This window comes from Balaenoptera ricei, chromosome 6 (assembly GCF_028023285.1).
Source record: "Balaenoptera ricei isolate mBalRic1 chromosome 6, mBalRic1.hap2, whole genome shotgun sequence".
NCBI lineage: Eukaryota > Metazoa > Chordata > Mammalia > Artiodactyla > Balaenopteridae > Balaenoptera > Balaenoptera ricei.
In genome coordinates, this window is record NC_082644.1 from 92,446,846 (window position 1) to 92,467,397 (window position 20,552).

Below are 20,552 nucleotides of genomic sequence, written 5' to 3' on the forward strand. Positions count from 1 at the left end.
TTCCCCTTTGAGCTAAGGTGTGGTAATGGCTCCTTCAATTTACCTGCCCTGAGAGATTGCACTATTTCTGTTGGTTTCCTTAAACCATACCTCTGCCAAGAGTTTCTTGAAAACTCTCCTTAGACTGTTTGAGTATGCTATCCATTCCCTGCCCAAACTGTTTCCTCTTCCTTCTTGACTATTCCCAGTTGGTTAAAAGGCACATTATTCAACCCAATATTTAAAGGAGACTTTCAAAAAGAGGTATCATCATATATCTTAATAATTCCTTGAAGAATTTTGGGAGTTTCCTAAGCTGTGATCTGCTGCCTTCCTTTTCCTGATTTGTAAATAACAGATTTCACAAAACTGTTGCCCTGGAACTCTTAAATTCAGTCAGTGGCTCAAAAAAAAAAAAAAAAAAATTTTATTTTTTTGCTGAGTCAGAGGGAAATGAAAGCAATTTAAAGCCTGCCATACGTGTTCCCCCATGGAATCGATCCCCGAGCCCACTGTGGGCAGAGGCACAGCTATGCTAGGAGGATCGTGAAGAAACATCTGAGGTCAGTTTAAAATTCCTCTCTGAAAATTGCTGGAGTCTGGCCTGCAGAATTGGACCTGCAATTTCCTAGGTGACTCTGGGAGCAGATAAGGCCCTAAAATTAAAAAAAATGAGTTTATTCTCCAGAGAGATTGCAACTAGACAGCTCTGGTGTTGCGAAGAGATGGGAGGTGAATAGATCAAGGTTCTGACAGGGGACCAAGTATTAATGTCCAACTCTGAGAAACAGGTGGAAAAAAGCATCTTTCATGTCATGTTACTAGGTGACCATATATCATTCATTAGGCAAATGAGGATATTTTTTTCAGAGTGAAATTGTTTAATTACTTTGTGACAGCATACATGGACTAGGACTGTACCTGGAAAATGGGAGGTCAGAGGAGTGTCTTTCTCAGGAGCACCTGTTGGGAGAGGTACCCTCCAGAACATACCTGCTTCTGCTGTGCTGTGCTCTGCACCCCTCCCCCTGGGGAGGACGAAGGAGGAGGGATGTGGTCATTAAACTACCATTTTATTAACTCTTCACAAGAAGTTACTGAAGAGATGAAGAAGCTGAGACTGAGGTGGGTTAGTGATTTTTCCCAAGTCAAGTGGATGGTAGAGGCAGGCTTCAAATATGGCTTCTCTGAATTCAAATCCAGTCCTACTTTCTTCACACTAATAGCCCAGCAATGTATGACATTTGAGGCAAAAGGGATGGCAAGCAAAGTACTGACAAGCATGCTTCCTTCTGACCTTTTCTGGGAGAAAGCTAAACCCCCCACCCAAACAGCAGGTAGAAACTCATGGATTGAGTGATAGAAAATCCAGCAGACACAGGGCCTTCACAGAGGAGACTAAGCTCAGCCAATGAGCTGAAGATGGGTTTCATTTAATTACATTGTACCTTTAGGTTCTGTGAGGGTGACATCCTGAAATTCTGTCTTAGGTTGTTCAAGACAAACATGCCAGTCAGTGCACAAGGGTATGCACTCCGTTTACATGCACACAGGTGAGCAACATTGCAAAGCAGATTGTTAACTGCACAGACCAGAATATGCAGTAGTGCAGGCCACCATCACTCAGAAGTGCTCCATACATGTTCTTAACATTCCCTGAAGCTGGGGGTGGCACCCCCATCTCTACACACACATGGATGTTATTATAATCTTTATTTCTGTCTCTGAAGTTCCAATTAAGGGTACACCTCTCTTCCATTCTCCTCATTCCTACCTCTCGCCCTGTTCCAAATTCAGCTGACCTGGAAAATGGGCCCAGGGTTGTGTTAACAACCATAACTTGATCCTGATATCAGCCTCTTATCCAGTTGCTTCCATCTCACTACATCCAGAATTTCCCAAATGCCTCTCCCCTGAATTTGTCCCATTAAAAACCATGGTTGAAAAAAGATGTGGTGTGTTTTGCACATATCATCTGAACAGTTTATGGCTTTTGCTGATTATTTGTTTGTTTTTCAAAATCTGCCTTCTTTTTTGTCCACACTTATTTTGGTTTTGTTTGAAATTACTGATAAATCCTTACAGCCCTGGAACAGTTAAAACCTCATCATCCTTAAGGATATAAGTTACTTTGTGGTTATCATACTTGGATATAGGCTCAGTATTTTATAAGCATTAATTATCTGCCTTAATTTTCACCACAATCCTATAAAGTAGACATTATCACCCCAATTTGCAGAAGCTGAGGTTCAGAATGGACAAGTAACATGTCTTGTATCACGCAGGTGGTGGCGTTCAAACCTAGAACTGTTTCCAAAGCCCATGCTTTCAACCATTATGCTATACTGTAAATATATTAAATATTCTCATCTCAGGATGACGTAAAGGAAAGACCGTAATCACTGTATCAAAGGTGGAGGGCTCTTGAATATGATTAAATCCATATACCTCATTGTAATGATGACTAGAAGTGGGTAGGATGGGAGAGAGTGTAGAAGAGGTGGTTGGTTGCCTATTTAGCATTCATTCTCCTGTCTCCTCCTTCCTAAGGGAACCCTGCTTTCGTTTCATTTCATTTAGAGAACCCCATTCTCTACGGGGCCATGTATTTCAAGGGAAGCTGCCCCTGGAGCAGCTAATAAGTCCTGGAGGATGAGTCACGACTGGCTAATCTATCATGGTGATCTCATTCCCCTCACCACTGATTGGCTTTAGACATGGACAGATGATGTAATTTTGGCCAATGAATATGAGGAAATCTACTGGAGAATTTCTGGGAAGGTTTCCTTCTAAATAAAAGCTGCAGAAAGATACCTGAAGATATCTGTGAACCCCAGGAAGTTTTCCTGATGGAAGGAGAGGAAGTATTAATATTTCTATTATTTACTATGCCAGGTTTTTTACTCGGTCTCTCCATAAATGATCTCTTATTCCCAGAACAAAATGACAAGGCAGGTTTTATCATATCCATTCATGGATGAAGAAATTCAGACTTAAGAGCAGTTAAGTCACTCAGTTGTTAATTGGTAGAGCCAGGATGCAAGTCCAGAAATGTATGGCTTCAAATTTATCATGCTTTGTGTTAGATATTTTCACACTAGAATCAATAGATGTATGTTAGTGCTTGTTAGTCTCCAAAAGTATGTTCCCCTGTATGTGCCCAGGTGGAGTTAGGTTCTGAGCCTGAAGAGCCCTGTACCCTCAGAGGCTTGCCCTGGGAGTCAGTCCATCCAGCTGATGTCTTGGTCTGATGGTCCTCTGAAATGGCACAGCCTAGAGGTATGCTTGTGATCAGGGAGGTGCCAGTCATTCTGTATTGCTGGCTTTGGGGGCATGACGGGGAGGCTCCCTTCGTCTTGTCTAATGTCTTGCTGTCAGCTTTGAATCACTTGGAGATTTTGGCTTGAGTTAACCATGGTCACAACAAATGGTAGGAAACACGAAATGATTGTTGCTTTCTTTGCACAGTTTAAGCAATTGGTTTGTTTATTTTCTAGGCTGAATTAATTCAGCTGACCAGTGTAAGCCCAATTTTATTTCTTTTAGGAAAAGCCATGCAAATATCTCCAAAAAAATATAAAAATGCTTGCCTTACAGGGTTGTAGTGAGAACCAATGAGTTAATGTCCCTAACAGTTTTTGTCATGTGATAAGAAACAGAGCATGCTAGTTCCCTAATTCCTCATTTCCCTCTTTGCTTCCTTTAAATCTTTGCTCAATGACCATCTTCTAAATAAGATATAATATGAGATTATAAAGGGAGATATGATTCAGATTGCATCAGGGACTATGGGCAGGCTGTGAAGAAGGGAGATTTCAGCTGGGAGTTTATAATGAGAAGGCATTAGCTAGGTAAATGTCGGGGGTTGGGGAGAGGAAGAGCATCTGGGAAGGAGGATGCAACAGCATGTGCCAAGACCTCAGGGCAGGAAAGCCACTGGTGTATCTCCATCTGGAATGACCATTTTGGTGGGGTGTAATGAGCCACGAGGAAAGTTGCATGAGATGAGGCTGAAGAAGTAGACAGGGTCAAGTCCTGCAGGGCACTGCAGGCCATATTCAGCATTTCAGATTGTTCCCTAATTAACATGGGAAGCCATCGCAGGCTTCTAAGTAGGAGAGTGATCTGCCATGTGGAAAACAAATTGGAGAACGGCAGGCATGAAAACAGAGAGACCAGTTAGGAGACTTTTGCAGTGGTCCAGGTGAGGGATGATGGCTTGGACTAGAGTGATGACAGTGGAGATGACAATAAATGGGCATATTTGAGGCATATTTTATAGAGGAAAAGATATGGCTTGTTGATGGATGCAGAAGGTGAGATGTGGGAGGCATTAAGAATCCCTGCCAGTTTCTGGAATGAGATACTCGATGGACAGAGGTGCCGTTATCCAAGATGTGACGCACAGGGAGAAAAGCAGATTTAGGAGAGAAGAGCAGGGTTCAGTTCTGACAAGTTAAATGTCAGATGCCTGTAAGATATTCAAGTGGAAATGTCAAATAGGAAGGTAGATATATGGTTCTGGAGCCCAGAAGAAGAGTTGGTGTTGAAATACAAATGTGAAAGTTGTTGGCAAAGAGAGGCTATTTGGAGTCATTATTGTTGGCTTTAGATTTTTTTTTTAAATGTCAGGCAGACATCGTACTGCTTTATTTGGCTTCTCTTTTAAATACTGGAGCCTGTGGCTCTTGTTACACCTTTTAATCTCCTATCTTAATCATCCAATTTCTGGCTCACTTTGCAGGTTTCTTTCTAATTACATCGTAAAGGCAGAGCATTGCAATAAAAAGATGTAGATTCTGACTATTTGTGTGCCTTGGGCAAATCACTTAGGATCTCTGGATATTAGTTTTCCATCAGTAAAAGAAGGGAATTGGTTGTTTTCAGTTTAAAAAATCTAGGATTATCTAAGAATTACCAGTTATAAGTTAATATCTCTTTCTCTAAGCAGGATTCATCACTGGACCACTGGGAAGTTAGATCTTGAGAATATTTTGAAGTCCACATTGTGACCAGCAATTAACAGTTAAACCAAACACTGTTAATGTCAATCTCAGATACTATTGCTGTAATGCAGAACAGCATTTCTTCTACACTTGTGGATATAACATATAGGCAAAAAATAGAAATTCAGACATTTACTCATCAAAATAGCATCACAGTTAAATCCAAGACAAACTTGTCTTACAGAAAATTCCTATTGAATAGGCATCCTTCAAGTGAAATTAGGAGAAATCTAAATACCATGGTGAGTCTTAGGAGATGTAATAGCCTGGATTATTGGCCACATATGACAGCATTTCCTCATATTTTTCAAGGTAAAGCTGTACAAAGCATCAACATTATCAGCAGTTTTTCCCTTACCTCAGTGACAGCGAAACTTCTCTTGCCACAGGGAACCACCTTGTACCACTTGTCATGTAGCACATCCATAAACCCATGTGACTTGTACTGACTGATTAGCTCGGATATATTGGAGGTCAAAGGAGAGTTGGGAGGGAGACCAATGCCGTATCCTAGGAGAAAATATAATCTCAGATGAGTGTTTCACCTGAGAGGTTCCTGAGATGTTGCCACCACACTTGCGTGATGTTGCTGTCAGGCCTGGTAACAAGGGCATAGTGAGCTTTCACCATCTTTCCTTCAAAGGACTCAAAAATGTCCAAGGTATACGGGGAGGGGGAAGGGTAAGCTGGGACGAAGTGAGAGGGTGGCACGGACATATATACACTACCAAATGTAAAATAGATAGCTAGTGGGAAGCAGCCGCATAGCACAGGGAGATCAGCTCGGTGCTTTGTGTCCACCTAGAGGGGTGGGATAGGGAGGGTGGGAGGGAGATGCCAGAGGGAGGGGATATGGGGATATATGTATACGTATAGCTGATTCATTTTGTGATACAGCAGAAACTAATACACCATTGTAAAGCAATTATACTCCAATAAAGATGTTAAAAAAATGTCCAAGGTATGATTACCTTGGATCTGCTACCTCTCTGAGTAAAAGAGATGAATCTGGAAAGGAGAGGAATGAGCTGCGTGGTGTGTACTGGGGCACATTGTATTCCAAGGCTTTCTGCCCTTCCCTTCAAGATATTCTTTAGAAGCCATCTTTGAGGTCTTTACCAGGGCTAGGATTCCCTTTCTACTTCTCCCAGAACCCCTCCCCTGGACCTTAAATACACAAAATTAGATGAATTACAATCCCTGGTTTATGAAATACTCTTATCATTGGTCATGCATGACCCTCTTTTACTTTTATTTTATTTTTTAATAATAGAATGAGACCATGTGAATGTACAATATAGCATAAGTACTAAAACATCAGCAAAAACTTGTCAAAAAAAAGGGAATCTGATAAAACCAAGTGTTGGTACAAATGTAGATCAATAAGATCACTTATTCGTTGCTTGTGGGAATGCAGATTGATGTACCCACTTTGGAAAACAGTTTGCTATTACTTTGTATAGTTGAAGATTTATAAGCTCTAAGACAAGCAACTTTAAGTACATTCTTAAAGAACTCCTCCATAACCACACCAGGAGATATGTACAAGAATGTTCTTAGAGGCATTGTTCATAATAGCAAAAATTGGAAACAACCCAAATGTTGACAAGAGAATGGGTAAATAAAGTGTGGAATGTTTACACAATGGAATATTGTATAGTGTGAAACATAATGAACTAGAATGACATGGAATAATATGGATGACTCTTAGCAACACTGAATGAAAAAGGTCTATCCCAGAAGATTATAGCCTGAATCCATTGTGTAAATGTAAAAACATTCAGAACAAAACACTGTATTTTTAAGAATTCATATGTATGTGATAAAAGTATATTCAGAAAAAAGTCAAGGAATTGATAAACCAAATATCTGTGACAATGGTTATTCAAGGCAAGAGAGGAAGGGGAAAGGATGAAGGAGGAGCGTAAAGAAGATGTAATTGTTGTCAGAGTTTTATTAATTAGCTTGGACCCTGTATCCTCACTTAGTATGGGGCTTTACTTGCTTTCCAAACTGTTACTTCACTGTTAAACTCTTTGAAGAGCCATGTGAAAGAGCTAATTACCTACATTTTGTCTGTAGCTATTGGATAGCATAGTCGAAAAAAGATGTATTGCCCTCAAGATGATTGAGGAAGACAAACTGAAACTATAGCTAGCTCCTTTTTTCGCATATAAAGACCAAAAGGCTGTCAAGAATCCAAAGATACTTCATGGAAACAAATACTTGCTATAATGATTCCATCTTTTTTTTTTTTTAATTTATTTTTATTTATTTATTTTTGGCTGCATTGGGTCTTTTTTGCTGTGTGTGGGCTTTCTCTAGTTGCGGTGAGCAGGGGCTATTCTTCATTGTGGTGCTCTGGCTTCTCATTGCAGTGGCTTCTCTTGTTGCAGAGCTCAGGCTCTAGGCGTGTGGGCTTCAGTAGTTGTGGCACACGGGCTCAGTAGTTGTGGCTCACAGGCTCTAGAGCGCAGGCTCAGTAGCTGTGGCGCATGGGCTTAGTTGCTCCACAGCATGTGGGATCTTCCCGGACCAGGGCTTGAACCCGTGACCCCTGCATTGGCAGGCAGATTCTTAACCACTGCACCACCAGGGAAGCCCAATGATTCCATCTTACAATTTATTTCCAAGGACATTAGTTTTTGTTCTTTTTTTAAATTACAGATACACAAATCCTTTTTTAAAAAATATAGGGCTTGAGATTTGTGTATAACTAATAAAAGAGAGGAAATAAGTAATACAGAAAAAATTTTTGCATTTTAAAGAGCTATATGTTTTTTTCCCCCTGGTAATTTTGTTTGTTCCTTAACAATGGCGAGTCAAGGAAATGATGACAATGTCAAGAGCATGATTAGAATTTTCCATTCAAAGAGCTATTTTGAGTGCCTATTTTGTGCCTAGTAGTTTTGGTTTGAAAGGCAAGACTGATAATAAAAGACTTTACACAGGCAGTCTGTTCTTCTGCTGATTCTACCATGAAATAACATTTTTTTAAAGTAATGGGTAACTATACGGAAGTAACCGATTTTCTTTAGAAACTTTTATTATAATGAATGCTATTGACAAATTCAGTTGCACAGATTTTCATTCAGTACCTATTTACATGTTAGGCACAATACTAGTCATGTGTATGATAATATTCACTGACTAATTCACACATTTATTCATTCACTCATTCATGCATTCAACAAATATTTATGAGTGAATAGGCACTGTGTTAAGTGGTTGGGATTTAGCAGTGAGCAAGGTAAATGTGGTCCTTGCTGTCATGGAGTATACACTCTCTTAGGGAGACAGATATTAAACAGTGCACTGCATAATGATTATTTCATTACAACTGAGGCATCCCAGCTTGTACCAGCTTGAGGGAGAAGAACTGGGACTTATACAAACAAATAGTAGAAGATCTTGGAACTGTCTGGTGGGTATGGGTTGATGGTCAGGATCATTAGGTCAGGTTTGCTGAATATTTTATATTTTTTCCCCTGGAGGCAATAATTTTCAACAACAACAATTTCTAATACTTATAGAGGGCTTACTATACACCAAGTACTGCTCTATAATAAACTTTTTACATGTCTTACCCCACTTTGTAGATCATGCACTAGTCTAAGATTGCATACTGGAGTGTGGCATACAGGTCAGTTAAATCACTCTGGGATTCTAATAATGAGAACTAGAACATACTGAGCCCTACTGTGTGCCAGATACCATTCCGCATGTGTTTAACCCCTATGTGAACCCATGCAGAGTAGAGACTTAAAGATTGAATAGGGCTTCCCTGGTGGCGCAGTGGTTGAGAGTCTGCCTGCCGATGCGGGGGACACGGGTTCGAGCCCTGGTCCGGGAGGATCCCACATGCCGTGGAGCAACTAAGCCCGTGCGCCACAACTACTGAGCCTGCGTGTCTGGAGCCGTGCTCCGTAACGAGAGGCCGCGACAGTGAGAGGCCCGTGCACCGCGATGAAGAGTGGCCCCCACTCGCCGCAACTGGAGAAAGCCCTCGCACAGAAACGAAGAACCAACACAGCCATAAATAAAATAAATAAATTTATAAAAAAAAAAAAAAAAGATTGAATAAATATACAGCCCAAGTTCACACAGCTCATAGATGGCAAAGCTAGCATTTGAAATTAGGTCTGTTTGAGTCTAAAACCGATGCTCCCTCCACTGTATCCATTATAGCATGTGACCAAGGCAAAGGAATACTTGACCTATTCCTCCCCTTCAAACAGGCCCTATCACTACAATCATATTGATATAATCTCCCTAAACCAGGCAATGCAGTAAAAAACTACAATCATCTAAACTGGTGGTTTGAATTCAGCAGACACAAGTATATATTATTCACGGGCAGATTTTGTCATAAACTTCTCAATAAGTTGTGTAAAAATAGTGTAAGTACAGCCCCAATTGGTATATGATTGTACATAAATGAGGAAATTAACTAGCAAGGACCCTCCCTGACTATATTGTTTCTCCTAAAAATACCCTTAAAGCCAGTAATTCCAGCACAGGTTACTGTAATCATGGCAGAATTGTTTTCATTTTTCATTTGATAAGCATTTATTGCATTCATCTATTCATTAATTCCACAAACAGGGGTTGAATGCTATTCTGTCCCAGACACTCTGACAAGTGCTGTGGAATTTACCAAGTTAAATTAGACACCAAGTCTATCCATATGAAGCTCATGGTGGCACGGGGGAGATGAAGCATGCATAAATAATTACACAGCATGGTAGAATGTTATAGGACTTTTCTTGAGAAAAAAGAGAGGTGAGTCATAAATTCAATAAACATAATGACAAAGATGCAACGAAGAGGATGAAGAAAACTCTGTTGTTAGGAGGAGAGAGATTGCTATCAGATGAAAGGATGAGAGAAGGCATCTTGGAGTGATTCTTGATAGTGGTATTTTGGATAGATGAGACCAAAATGCATGATAAGAAAGTTTAAAAATTGGAAATTAATATTTATGATAAATTTACATATTCTAAGAATAGAATTTTGGCAGTACAACAAAAGTATAAAAATTGCCTTAGGGAAAAAGCTATGTTGAAGTTGCAGAGACATTTATAAAAAATTGCTACATAGGAGATAATAAATATTAAATCACTCCATTCCATCATGTCAAGGTTAATTTGTAATTGACCGCTAAAAATAGATTCCTGTTCTTTAAAATTTTCTGTTAATGCATATATTAAATATTGATATTTTAATAATTATTGGCATAAATAATTGTTATTATTATCTAATTAAAACAAACTATGCATATGGAACAAGGGGAGAAACAGGAAAACAAAGTTATGTGGCAATTAGAAGAGGTATGTGTTAAAAGACATAAAAATCAATTTTATTCAGAAACATAAAATAGTAAAACCATTTTTGTCCTCTTTATCAGCTGCTTTTCAAATTTGATTGTGTTCATTGGTCAAAGAATTCTTAATTTTAAATTGCTGACTCAACTTAGCAGCCTGAGTTGCTTTCATTATCATTAGAAACGTGGCTTTGCAATAAAGACGAGGTTGACTATTTTGTGGTTGATAGATGAAGCAAAATGGAATCCTTCAACCCTAGAGATGAAGGCTTCAGGCACCCTTGAAATTGGATACAGCTTAATAGCCCAAGAGAACAATTTTCAGAATAGAATTCTGATCTTTTCCCCATGGATAAATCAGCTTTACTCAGCTAAGAGTGGTGGAAATATATTTTGGCTAGCAAATGTATAGTTAGAAATTCATAGACTTCAAAAATCTTCCTGAAATGTGGTTGGAAAATAGATATTTTGAAAATAAGGTCTTAGATAGGGTTAAAAAGACTTCAGGAAGAAAAATTAATTCTGTTTTATGGTCTGGCCTTGGAATACCATATTTAGCTACTGCAGGGCAATGGTTGAGAACATATTGGAATAGTCCTAACCTTAAAGGAGACTTTAAAAATGGGTTTCCCTTACCCCCAGCACATCAAAGTGGAGAGAGAAGTATGTGTGTGAAGCTGAGATATATGAACGCTATCTATCCTAGGATAATTTATAATGAATTGGTCTCAATCTATTAATTCAATATAATGAATAATAATAATAATTTATTGGGCACTTACTGTGTGCTTGTACATGCTTAACACATATTATTTTACTTACTCTTCACGACAACTCTGTCATAGATGTACTATTCACAAACCCATTATGCAGATGAGGAAGCTAAAGAACAGATTAAGTGACCTGCCCAACGTAGCACAGTTAGTAAAAGAAACTCTATTCTAACCCAAGTACTCAGACTCCAGAGCTAGTGCTCCAAGCACTGTATTAAATAATTAGTGGAAAGCAAGTAACAGAACAAACTCAAAAACGCGCAAAGTCTTCAGCAGAAAGGTCACAAATCAGTACTGTGCAGTTCCATTACTCTTTCTTCTCATTTGACCTTTACTGTCAGCTAACTCCAATGCATAAATTTGGGACATGTATTCATTTATCTCAACACTCTTTTTTTCCAGAGTGCACAATGTGTCTTTTTGTCCCTGGTGTATGGTTTTTAATATGACCAGAGACTTTCCATATGCTCTTGAATTCTTAATAGTTTTGGTTTGCTGCACTGAAGACTTACGAAAAGGTTTCAAACTCAGTGTGGACTATTATCTTTCATTTGTCCCACTTGACCTTTAAACCTTAAATAAATGCAGGATGGTGAAGTTGGGAGGGGTATTCAGTAGTCACACCGAGTTGGTATAATGTCGTTACTACAGAGAGCGAATGTACATTCAGCATGAAGGAATCAGTGGATTCCATTTTCTTTCCTAAGTTCCCGAAGTCATTTAAGCACTTTGGAAAGTGTATGCAGACCTTCAGGGTGCTTTTGATTACCTACAATAATAAGTGAATTAGGTACTTATTTCAAATACAACCTAATAGTTATATAATACGTAATACATCATTTATTACATAACTGATATATGCTTTGCATTATACTAGGTCCTATGACAGGATACAGATAGACATATGAAACATTCCTGTAAGCTAAGTGGGTAAAAATTGTTCATAAATTGCTTTTATGATATATTTATGCCTATGAAGTCTAATTAATTAATAATAAAGTCCACATTTTCATAAGTTCACGAATCCTAAATGTTGCTAAAGGAAAGCATATAATATTTTTTAAAAATTTCATGAGAGAGAAATATTCCATAAAAATCTATGAGATTAACTTTTTTGTTAAAAGCAGCAATCAAGACTTTTACTAGTATCTCTATCAGGTTGTTTTTAACTTATGTGTCCTCCCTTTGTGTTTTACAAAGTTCTGCTTTTAGGTTGTAAACTTGTTCACAGAGGCAGTATTGAATTAAAATTTCTGATTTGCACCTCACCCAGAATAAACCTGCAATGGTTTTTTTAGAATAAGCCAACAATGACGAGACCGTTCTCTGTATTCAAATCTGTAGTCTCTCTGCTCTCTTGCAGAGAGAGCACTTCCTTGCGCCATTTTGTATTTATCCCCTTTGAAAACAACGCGGTATCTGGAGATGATGGGAACTGCAAGACACCAAGTCTCAGGATCACAGATGGAAATGTAAACAGGAAACCAGTGGGGAGTTAATTGTGTGGCATCTGGCACTGGGGTCTAGCAGAGGCAAACAAGCTATCTCACCACTGCCTTTTGACAAGATAGAGTTGCCCCCTAAGACAAAGGTGGAAAATAGAGTCCTTCATTCTTTTGCCCACTACAGATAATTCATTGTTAACAGCTGCTAATGGCAAAAGGGACCTCAATTACCCAGTGCATGTAGGACAGAAAAAAAAAAGTAACATCTCTTCCATATCCCTAGATGCCACAAAAACTGGGAATTTTCCCACTGTTACATCAAAATGAGGTTATATAATGAATGTTCTTTGGTTTTCTAGTTTTTCTTTGGCTTTTCTTTTTGTGCCCTGCTACATCAGACTGTCATTTTTTTTTTAAACATCTTTATTGGAGTATAATTGCTTTACAATGGTGTATTAGTTTCTGCTTTATAACATAGTGAATCAGCTATACATATACATATATCCCCAAATCTCCTCTCTCTTGTGTCAGACTGTCATCTTAATAGAAGATCCCTACCACTAAATCTCTCTCTTCCTGAGTTCTATTCCTGGTTCAGGTGGAGGTAGCTTTGCCTGGAGAGGGGATTGATTTCTCTTAGGAGAGGATTGATTTCTCTTAGGAGAAGGCTCGAAGAAACAGCATCAGCTGTTACATTCTCATTCATCACAAAAACGAAGACTGAAGTAAAAAATTTGCTGATGTGTTTAGGGGAGACAGGGACCAACTGTGGTTGGGGAATTGGAATCTGAATAGTCTCGATATACTAGTTAACATACAGGAAAGTATAGTTTTCTGGAAATAGGACTTGGGCACCCCCGTGGGATTGTTTCAAGTCAAAGTGCTTTCTGACAAGTGAGTATGGCTGTTTTGGGAGCCAGCATGTACTCTCAGAGGAGGGAAGCTGGGAACTGGGAGATGTGAAATTTGCTGGTTCAGGCTACCAGCTCCATATATCAACTGTTGTCCAGAATGCAAGGAGCTACTGACAAAGCAGTCTTTCTTTGGTCCTTAAGTTTGATTGATTGGTTGACCAAATTGAAAGCAAAAATTTGCTGCCAGTGGGAAGAAAGACAAACTCAAGGTCCCAAACAAGGTTTTGTTTAGGACTCTTAGAGGTTACTAAACCACAAAAGTTGATTTTTTTCTACTTATTTTTCAACTAGTGGAAATATTTATTTAAGGGCCATGAGATTTGGATTCTAATTCTAGTATTATCATCTAATTGTGTGATTATGAGAAAGTGATAAAATGTCTCTGGGCTTTCTTGTGGATAAAACTGAGTAGATTGGATTAAATTAACACTGGGGTCCTTCCAGTTGTAATGCAGTCATTCTAGTTTTAGCATCAGATTCATTACAGGATTTGGACATTAGAAAATACAGATTAAATTAAAACTGGACTCCCTATTTATTACACTGTCACCACTCCCAGATATCTAAAGCAACATTGTTTGGATAACAATGGCGTTTTGGTTGTTGTTTTTCTAACAATTGGATAACAATATGTTTGTGGAGTAGGGAGAAAATAAATACCTAACTTCAGCAACTTAATAGCTGAATGCTTAAGAGCTGAAAATGAAAACAGGGAAGATGAATAGGTCTTTGCCTCTGACATTGGCCTTTGTGACTTGCTAGGTTGGCAAACTGAGCACATTCCGAGTAAAAGTGAATCAAGAATGACTGATTAATACCTTCCATGGCAAATGGCTTCCCCACAGTTAGAAGTTTGCAGTCAGCATCTACTGACACTTCATAATCCAGAAGGGCTTTGTCCATAATGAAGGCATCTAGTTTCTCTGGATCATTCCTATGTTTAAGACGAGGAGAAGAAAAGTGAAAAATGATTCATTAATAGACAGGAAACCCTAAGGCTGACAGCTGGCTTTTGTTTAGGGAACAGAAACCTGGACAATAAGGGCAGTACAAGCTGGGCAGCTGCTGGCTCTGCCTTGCTGACATCTCACTGACCTGCAGAGAATAGACCAGGGGAAACAGACACTCTTATAAGAGAGCATGACATCTTTCCAGTGGATTCATCTACCAGTTTCTTTCATTACTTCTAAATCCAACAACAAAACCAGAGCGATTATGAATTGAATGGGAAGGTAAAAAGTCAAGGTTCATTTCTCTTACAATAACTGAATGACTTCTTTGTGTAAGCATTGTATTTATTGTTCTCCATACATTTTACCCCTTATAATAACCTTGAGGGGGGTGGTAGTATCCCATTTTAGGAGATGGAAAAATTCAGGCTCAAAGAGTCAAAGTAACTTAATCCAGTCTACATAGCCAGTAAGTGTTGGAGCTGGGGGTCTCATTAATCAGTGTGTGAAAATTCTTAATTCTTTCTGTCATGATCACTATCATATTCTTCAGAGATCAGGCATTATTTCATATTTGGGAGTACATATTAAGGAAGTGCAAATAAGAGATCCAGCACTCTTGGGGAAAAGGGAGTTCAGGTCTCTTTAAAGTCCATAGGCTGGTGTTCAATAAATGGAATGGGAAGCATATGTAATAGATCTTTGTAATCTGATTTATTAATATATCTCCAGAGACTCATGTTTCACTCCCATCCCAGGAGGCAGTTCAGGCAAAAATCATTTAAAGGCAGGTGTTTCTGGACTATATCAGTGAGTCGGCTGTGGGCTGGGCTCAAGGTGCCAACAGACATCCTTGTGCATCCTTCATGTGTTCTCCCCAGTCTTTGGACATAGGCACAGAGATGGTCCCAAGGAAGGCAGTCAGCACTGGCTGAGCTCCACTTACAAAGGTGGCAAGGGAGGATGAGTTTCAAAGGGAAATGTTTAAGGTGTATGCAATGACTCTTGTTTTCAGCTACCTCAAACTTTTTTTGGAAAGATATAAGACATACATCCATTTAATAAAGGCTTTCTGACCCTCAGTGCTGTCCAAACAGCTTGGCAAAGAGAACAACTCTTCTCTATCCCATCTGGGTCCAGTCATTCCTCTCTTAGAGCCAAAAATGAGGCTGTTGGAATTCCATACATAGGAGTAGCTTCTAAACTCAGAGGAGAACATGGCTAGGGCCCATCAAAAATCTAAAAGAGAAAGGCACCCTTAGACATCTCTAAGATTCATCGTTGAGCGGCAAGTACCTTTTTGATGGCTTTGTCTGAGCCACACATGGACATACATTAAGTAGGTCAACATCCCTTCTTGGTGCCAATGACCATTGCTTCCTCTCTCTACTCTTTTAGGAGGTAAAATAGCCACTTCAAAATAAATCCCTTTTCCAGGAATATTGAATTTAAGTTACAGTGAGGCCTATGTTTAACTTTAGCCAAAATGAAAAACATCTCCCAGCTCCAGAGCTGTGGGAAGCTTCTAAAAGGGCTGGGGATAAGAACTGTCTCCTGGAAGCTGAAGATGAGGAACCTTAATGGAATCCTGGCAGTAAGATAAAAATCAAGCTGAAAGATGCTTCTCCAGTCAAATCTTGACTCTCACAGTACCAGAATGTACCTTGTGAGCTACACAGGAACAAGTTACCATTTACTAATACTCTGCAAATATTTGTGGCAGCAATAACAATACAAAAAATTAGGGCTCAGTTTTTCTAACCAGTATTTCCTGAGGTCCATCTCAGTGGTATCCCTAAATAACTCATGATTTTGAATTACAAAGTGAAGTTATCTATGGCAGGTCTCTATTGCATAGCAAGGCAAGAAGCAATTAGCTCACAGACTCCCATGGGGCCCTAAGTCACTGGTGAGGAAGTGGCAGTGTTTGATCCAGGTATAAGGACCTTCTAGACTGGTTGAATCATCCTTATAGTTGGCATGGCCATGGCCTACAGTTGTTTCTCCCGTTATAAAATTATGCTGTCTTTTTGAGCATTCATTTAATAACACATATACCACAAAAACCAGTCAGGTATAAACATACTAAAAGTAATTAATACTTTACTAGGGATTAATTTATTGGAATACTCTCACCTCAGAAAGCAGGGCCCTAAGTGAGTAGGATGAAGCCCAGGGGAATTCTGATGGGAGAGGGGAGGGACAGGTTTAACACAGGAACCTGTCTTTATAGGCGACTCCAAGGGTTGTGCTTGCAGGTCAGGGCACTGGGATGTCAGGGGGTAACTTGAAGACTGGTTGTTGGGAGTGGTGGCTAAGAGCATAGGCTTTATCTGGGCCAAAAGTGGAGAGAGAAGCCCAGAGAGAAGAAGGCAGAGGGCATTGATGATAAGCTCTGTTCCAATTTCACCTCAATCTATGAGTCACCTGGGGAGCTTTTTAAAATGCAGATTCCGGGACAGGGCCTGAGAGTTTGCATTTCTCACATGCACCCAAATGCTATCTGGTACACGGATGCTGCTGAAACATGGACTGTGTTTTGAACACCAAGGACCTACTCTCCGGTTTTGGTTTCCAGACTAGCCTGCAGCAGTGGTTGGATTCTAGAGACCTGGTTCTAGTCCTGACCCTGCCACTTGCTAGCTGTATTTCCATGGACAAGTTGCTTCTTTTGGAACTCAGCTCCTTCATCTGTGCCTGTTTTCCTGCCTAACAATTTCTTCTCCCCAGGCTAGAGGAGGGCCAACTCTGAGCACTTGGGCCTTCTAGGTGAAGCCTCCAGAATAAATGAATACCCTGAGTGGAGTGGAACTGGAAACTGCAGCAGTGGCTTATCTCACCCTTTCACACTGCCATAAGGGCCCAGTTTGTCAGCCATTACTATCTAGCGGGGAGCCATCGCTGTCTCCCTGACATCTTATTCTTTTTCTCAGCCATGAATTTCCCTAAAGGAGAGGATAAAGAGGAGGAGCTGGGAGGCAAAGGAGCACTAAACTCTGTGTCAGAGAGGGACTCTAATGTTTTAATGTTCTTGCAAAATTGCAAGTGCCATTTCATAGTGCTTCAACACTATATATAACTGCAAATCTGAGAACACAAGGCTTCCTTTCTAGACTCTAGCTTAGTCCATAAAATTGTTTTAGGGGCTGATTACTAGAGCTCTTGAGAAACACAGAGCCCCTTTGTTCCATAAAATTATTTATTTCCCTTTCTTAAAAAAAAATTTGAGGTGCCAAGTCTTGTTGTCCTTTGGGGAGATTATTGTGTTTGACAATAGAGACACCAGTTTCCTGGTGCTGCACAATTCTAGGGACTGGAGTTTGAATGTATGTCATTGTCCTGAGACCATCAGGCAGGAGGGAGAGGCCTGCTTGCCTGCATGCTGTGGTGCTTATCAGGAGCCATTCATCCCCTTCTCCCAGGCAGACTAGATGAGCAGACCCATAACTGCACCAACCTCTTTTGCATTCAGCTTCACTGAATTACAGGCTCTGGTAATCTGCCATGGTAATGTGATTGCTCTTGATTGCTTCTCATAAATGCCGATGAGAAGGATGCAGGCATGGGAATCATTGCCTTTTATCTTATTTTCTTTCTACAGGAAAGCTCTAAGATAAAGTCCACTTCCTTGTGGTAAGAGGAGACAGTCCACATGCTTAGAGATTCACTGTGAAGGAAAGGGTTGCTTTGGGGCACTTTATCCTCTGGCCACATTCCCTGAGTGTTTGATCATTTCAGCACCATTGTTTTCCCAAGTGATGTCAAACCAACATTTACTTCCCCCACCATCTGCTACACTAACGACTGCACTGGCACTTTGATCAAAGCTACGGCCAACTTGGGACTGTGCAGGAACTAGTAAACTAGGTCACATAATTAAATGCACACTTATTCCATACTGCCTCCTGGATCTCACATGGTGTGAGATATTACTGAACACACAATGGATATATTTAGCTGTCATTTTAAAAAACCGACAAACACTACCTCAATAGCAAGACTTCTTTTTCATTGACAACTTTTTGGATGCAAGAGGTTGACACTCACTTCAGATACTCCACTCCATCAGGTGTGTCTGGTACATTGTATCTTCTCATATACTCATGCATCTCTGGGAAGCTTTGCCTCACATAATCTTCAGCACTGCTTTCCCGGACAGTTCCAAAGCGGAAACCTTGAGAGGGATGATGTAGCTATGAGGCAGAAAAAGAAGTGTCTTTAATACAAATTATTCTTAGAGTTGTTTTCAAAATTTTCTTTTCCATCATTCTTTGGAATCTAATAATGACTTAGGATTTTTCAAATGCACACAGTCATAAACAAATTTCCATGTGCCATGTGTACATGCTCTTTCATACAAGCTTTCACATAAGTAACTGTTCAATCTTCACATAAATAATTTTTCTATCTTCAGAAGCAAACAGATGAAAACAACAAACACAAAGTACAAAACAGCTTTCTCCTTTATATTGAGAACCTGTCAGAATTCTTTAGAAACTATAAAGCGGTGTGTAGAATCAAACTTGGTATTAAAAATTGCTTATCAGACAAAGCATAAAGTTAAGATAGTAAATTAAAGATTGTGCCTTTCCTTGGTTAGAACTACACAAAGGCCAAGTTAAAACCTTGCATCCTGAGATTGAAATATACATGACCCCAAAGAGTGAATACATCTCTTTTATGTTTATTGGTCTTTATGCTGCAGTATATTTTAAGTTTGTTGAGTTTTTGGTGTAATTACAAAATGACCTCTTTCCTTTAAATGACTGTGTTACCAGTCATGCTTTATATTTGCTCAAATGGAATGGTATGTAAGACAATTAGGAGCAACAGAGGAGAAGGGTAGCAGGAATAGATCCAGTAATGGCACAGTTCTCCAGAATGTAAGACCTCACAGTGAGGAGAGGCAGTGTACTGGGAGTCCTGTAGAAGCTTTCTGTCACTAAGGATAATAAGAATACAGCACATGAGGCAGTATAGTTCATGGAAGTTGTACAGAAGTGTTAATATAGACTCTAGACTTATTTAAAATATAAGAATGAACTGGGATTGGGCTGTATTATGAAAATAGTCAAATGTACTGTAGTAAGCAGTATATTAGAGATTATACTTCTCCACAATTGTTATGTTAAAGTTCTTTAACTTTTTTGTTCTGCTTCGTGTTAACATATTTGATATCATTGGTTCTGACTGAAGCCCTGGGGACAGGAATTCACTGATGGGTTTCATGGAGTTTATAAGTCTCCTGAAATTCTAGGCAATATTTTTTGTAAATATGTGTTTGTAATTTTCTTCTATAAGGAAGATAGTACAGAGTTTCATATTTTTTTAAATAATTAGGTTTTCAAGTTGTTTATAGCCCCTACAGGTTAAGAAATCACTGAATTTGGTAACAAATAACTTATATTTGAAGATTAATTAGTTTTGACACACACCAGAGGTCTAACAATATGGCAATAGTTAAATAAATTATATGCCACATCCTTATAGAATGTTATCTAATGTATAAATCATGTTTGTGAAGCATATTTAATAAAACAAAGCAAATGCTCATATGACAAATTGAGAAAAAGCTTTTGTATGGTCTGATCAAAATTAAATATGTATATAATTATTTTAAATGCTATGACCCCCCCACAGATATCATATATGTACATGTACACACACACACACACACACACACACACACATACGTCTTGGAAAAAAATATATCAAGATATTAACAATGGTTCTTCCATTGATGGTGAAACTACAGGTGTATTTATTTATTTATAGATTGTTTATAGAAACATGCCTTATGTTTGTAAGTAAAAAAAACCTTTATTTTACAATCAGTGAAATAAATCACTCATTAATTTATTCAATATTTGGGGGAGGCAACTTTGTATAATTTTCAAAGTTACTGGGCCCACAAAGGTAAATACCTGCAATCATTGCCACAAAGGGACTCACCACCTGGTTTGTGGTATTTCTTTGGATATCCCACTGTTGAGCAGGTGATATGGCAAACCCTTGTGTTCCATACACTGAACAAATTCTAATGTTTTATGCCAGCATAACCTTAATGAGGCATCAATAATAATAGCTAACATTTATTGAGTATTATGTGCCAAATATGATGTTTACCTGCATTATCTTGATTAATCCTCATAAAAATTTTAT

At 39.0% G+C, this 20,552-nt stretch overlaps 1 protein-coding gene across 1 annotated transcript in view; it reads right to left on the reverse strand.

The window, feature by feature from the left end:
- GRIN3A (glutamate ionotropic receptor NMDA type subunit 3A) overlaps nt 1–20,552 on the reverse strand; it is a 149,345-nt gene that overhangs the window by 29,093 nt on the left and 99,700 nt on the right. Inside the window, exons 4-6 of the mRNA XM_059926515.1 lie at nt 18,438–18,583; nt 14,259–14,374; nt 5,344–5,495 (exon numbers count right to left, since the gene is read on the reverse strand). Coding sequence (XP_059782498.1) covers nt 5,344–5,495; nt 14,259–14,374; nt 18,438–18,583 — 414 coding nt within the window. The remainder of the gene's footprint in view (nt 1–5,343; nt 5,496–14,258; nt 14,375–18,437; nt 18,584–20,552) is intronic.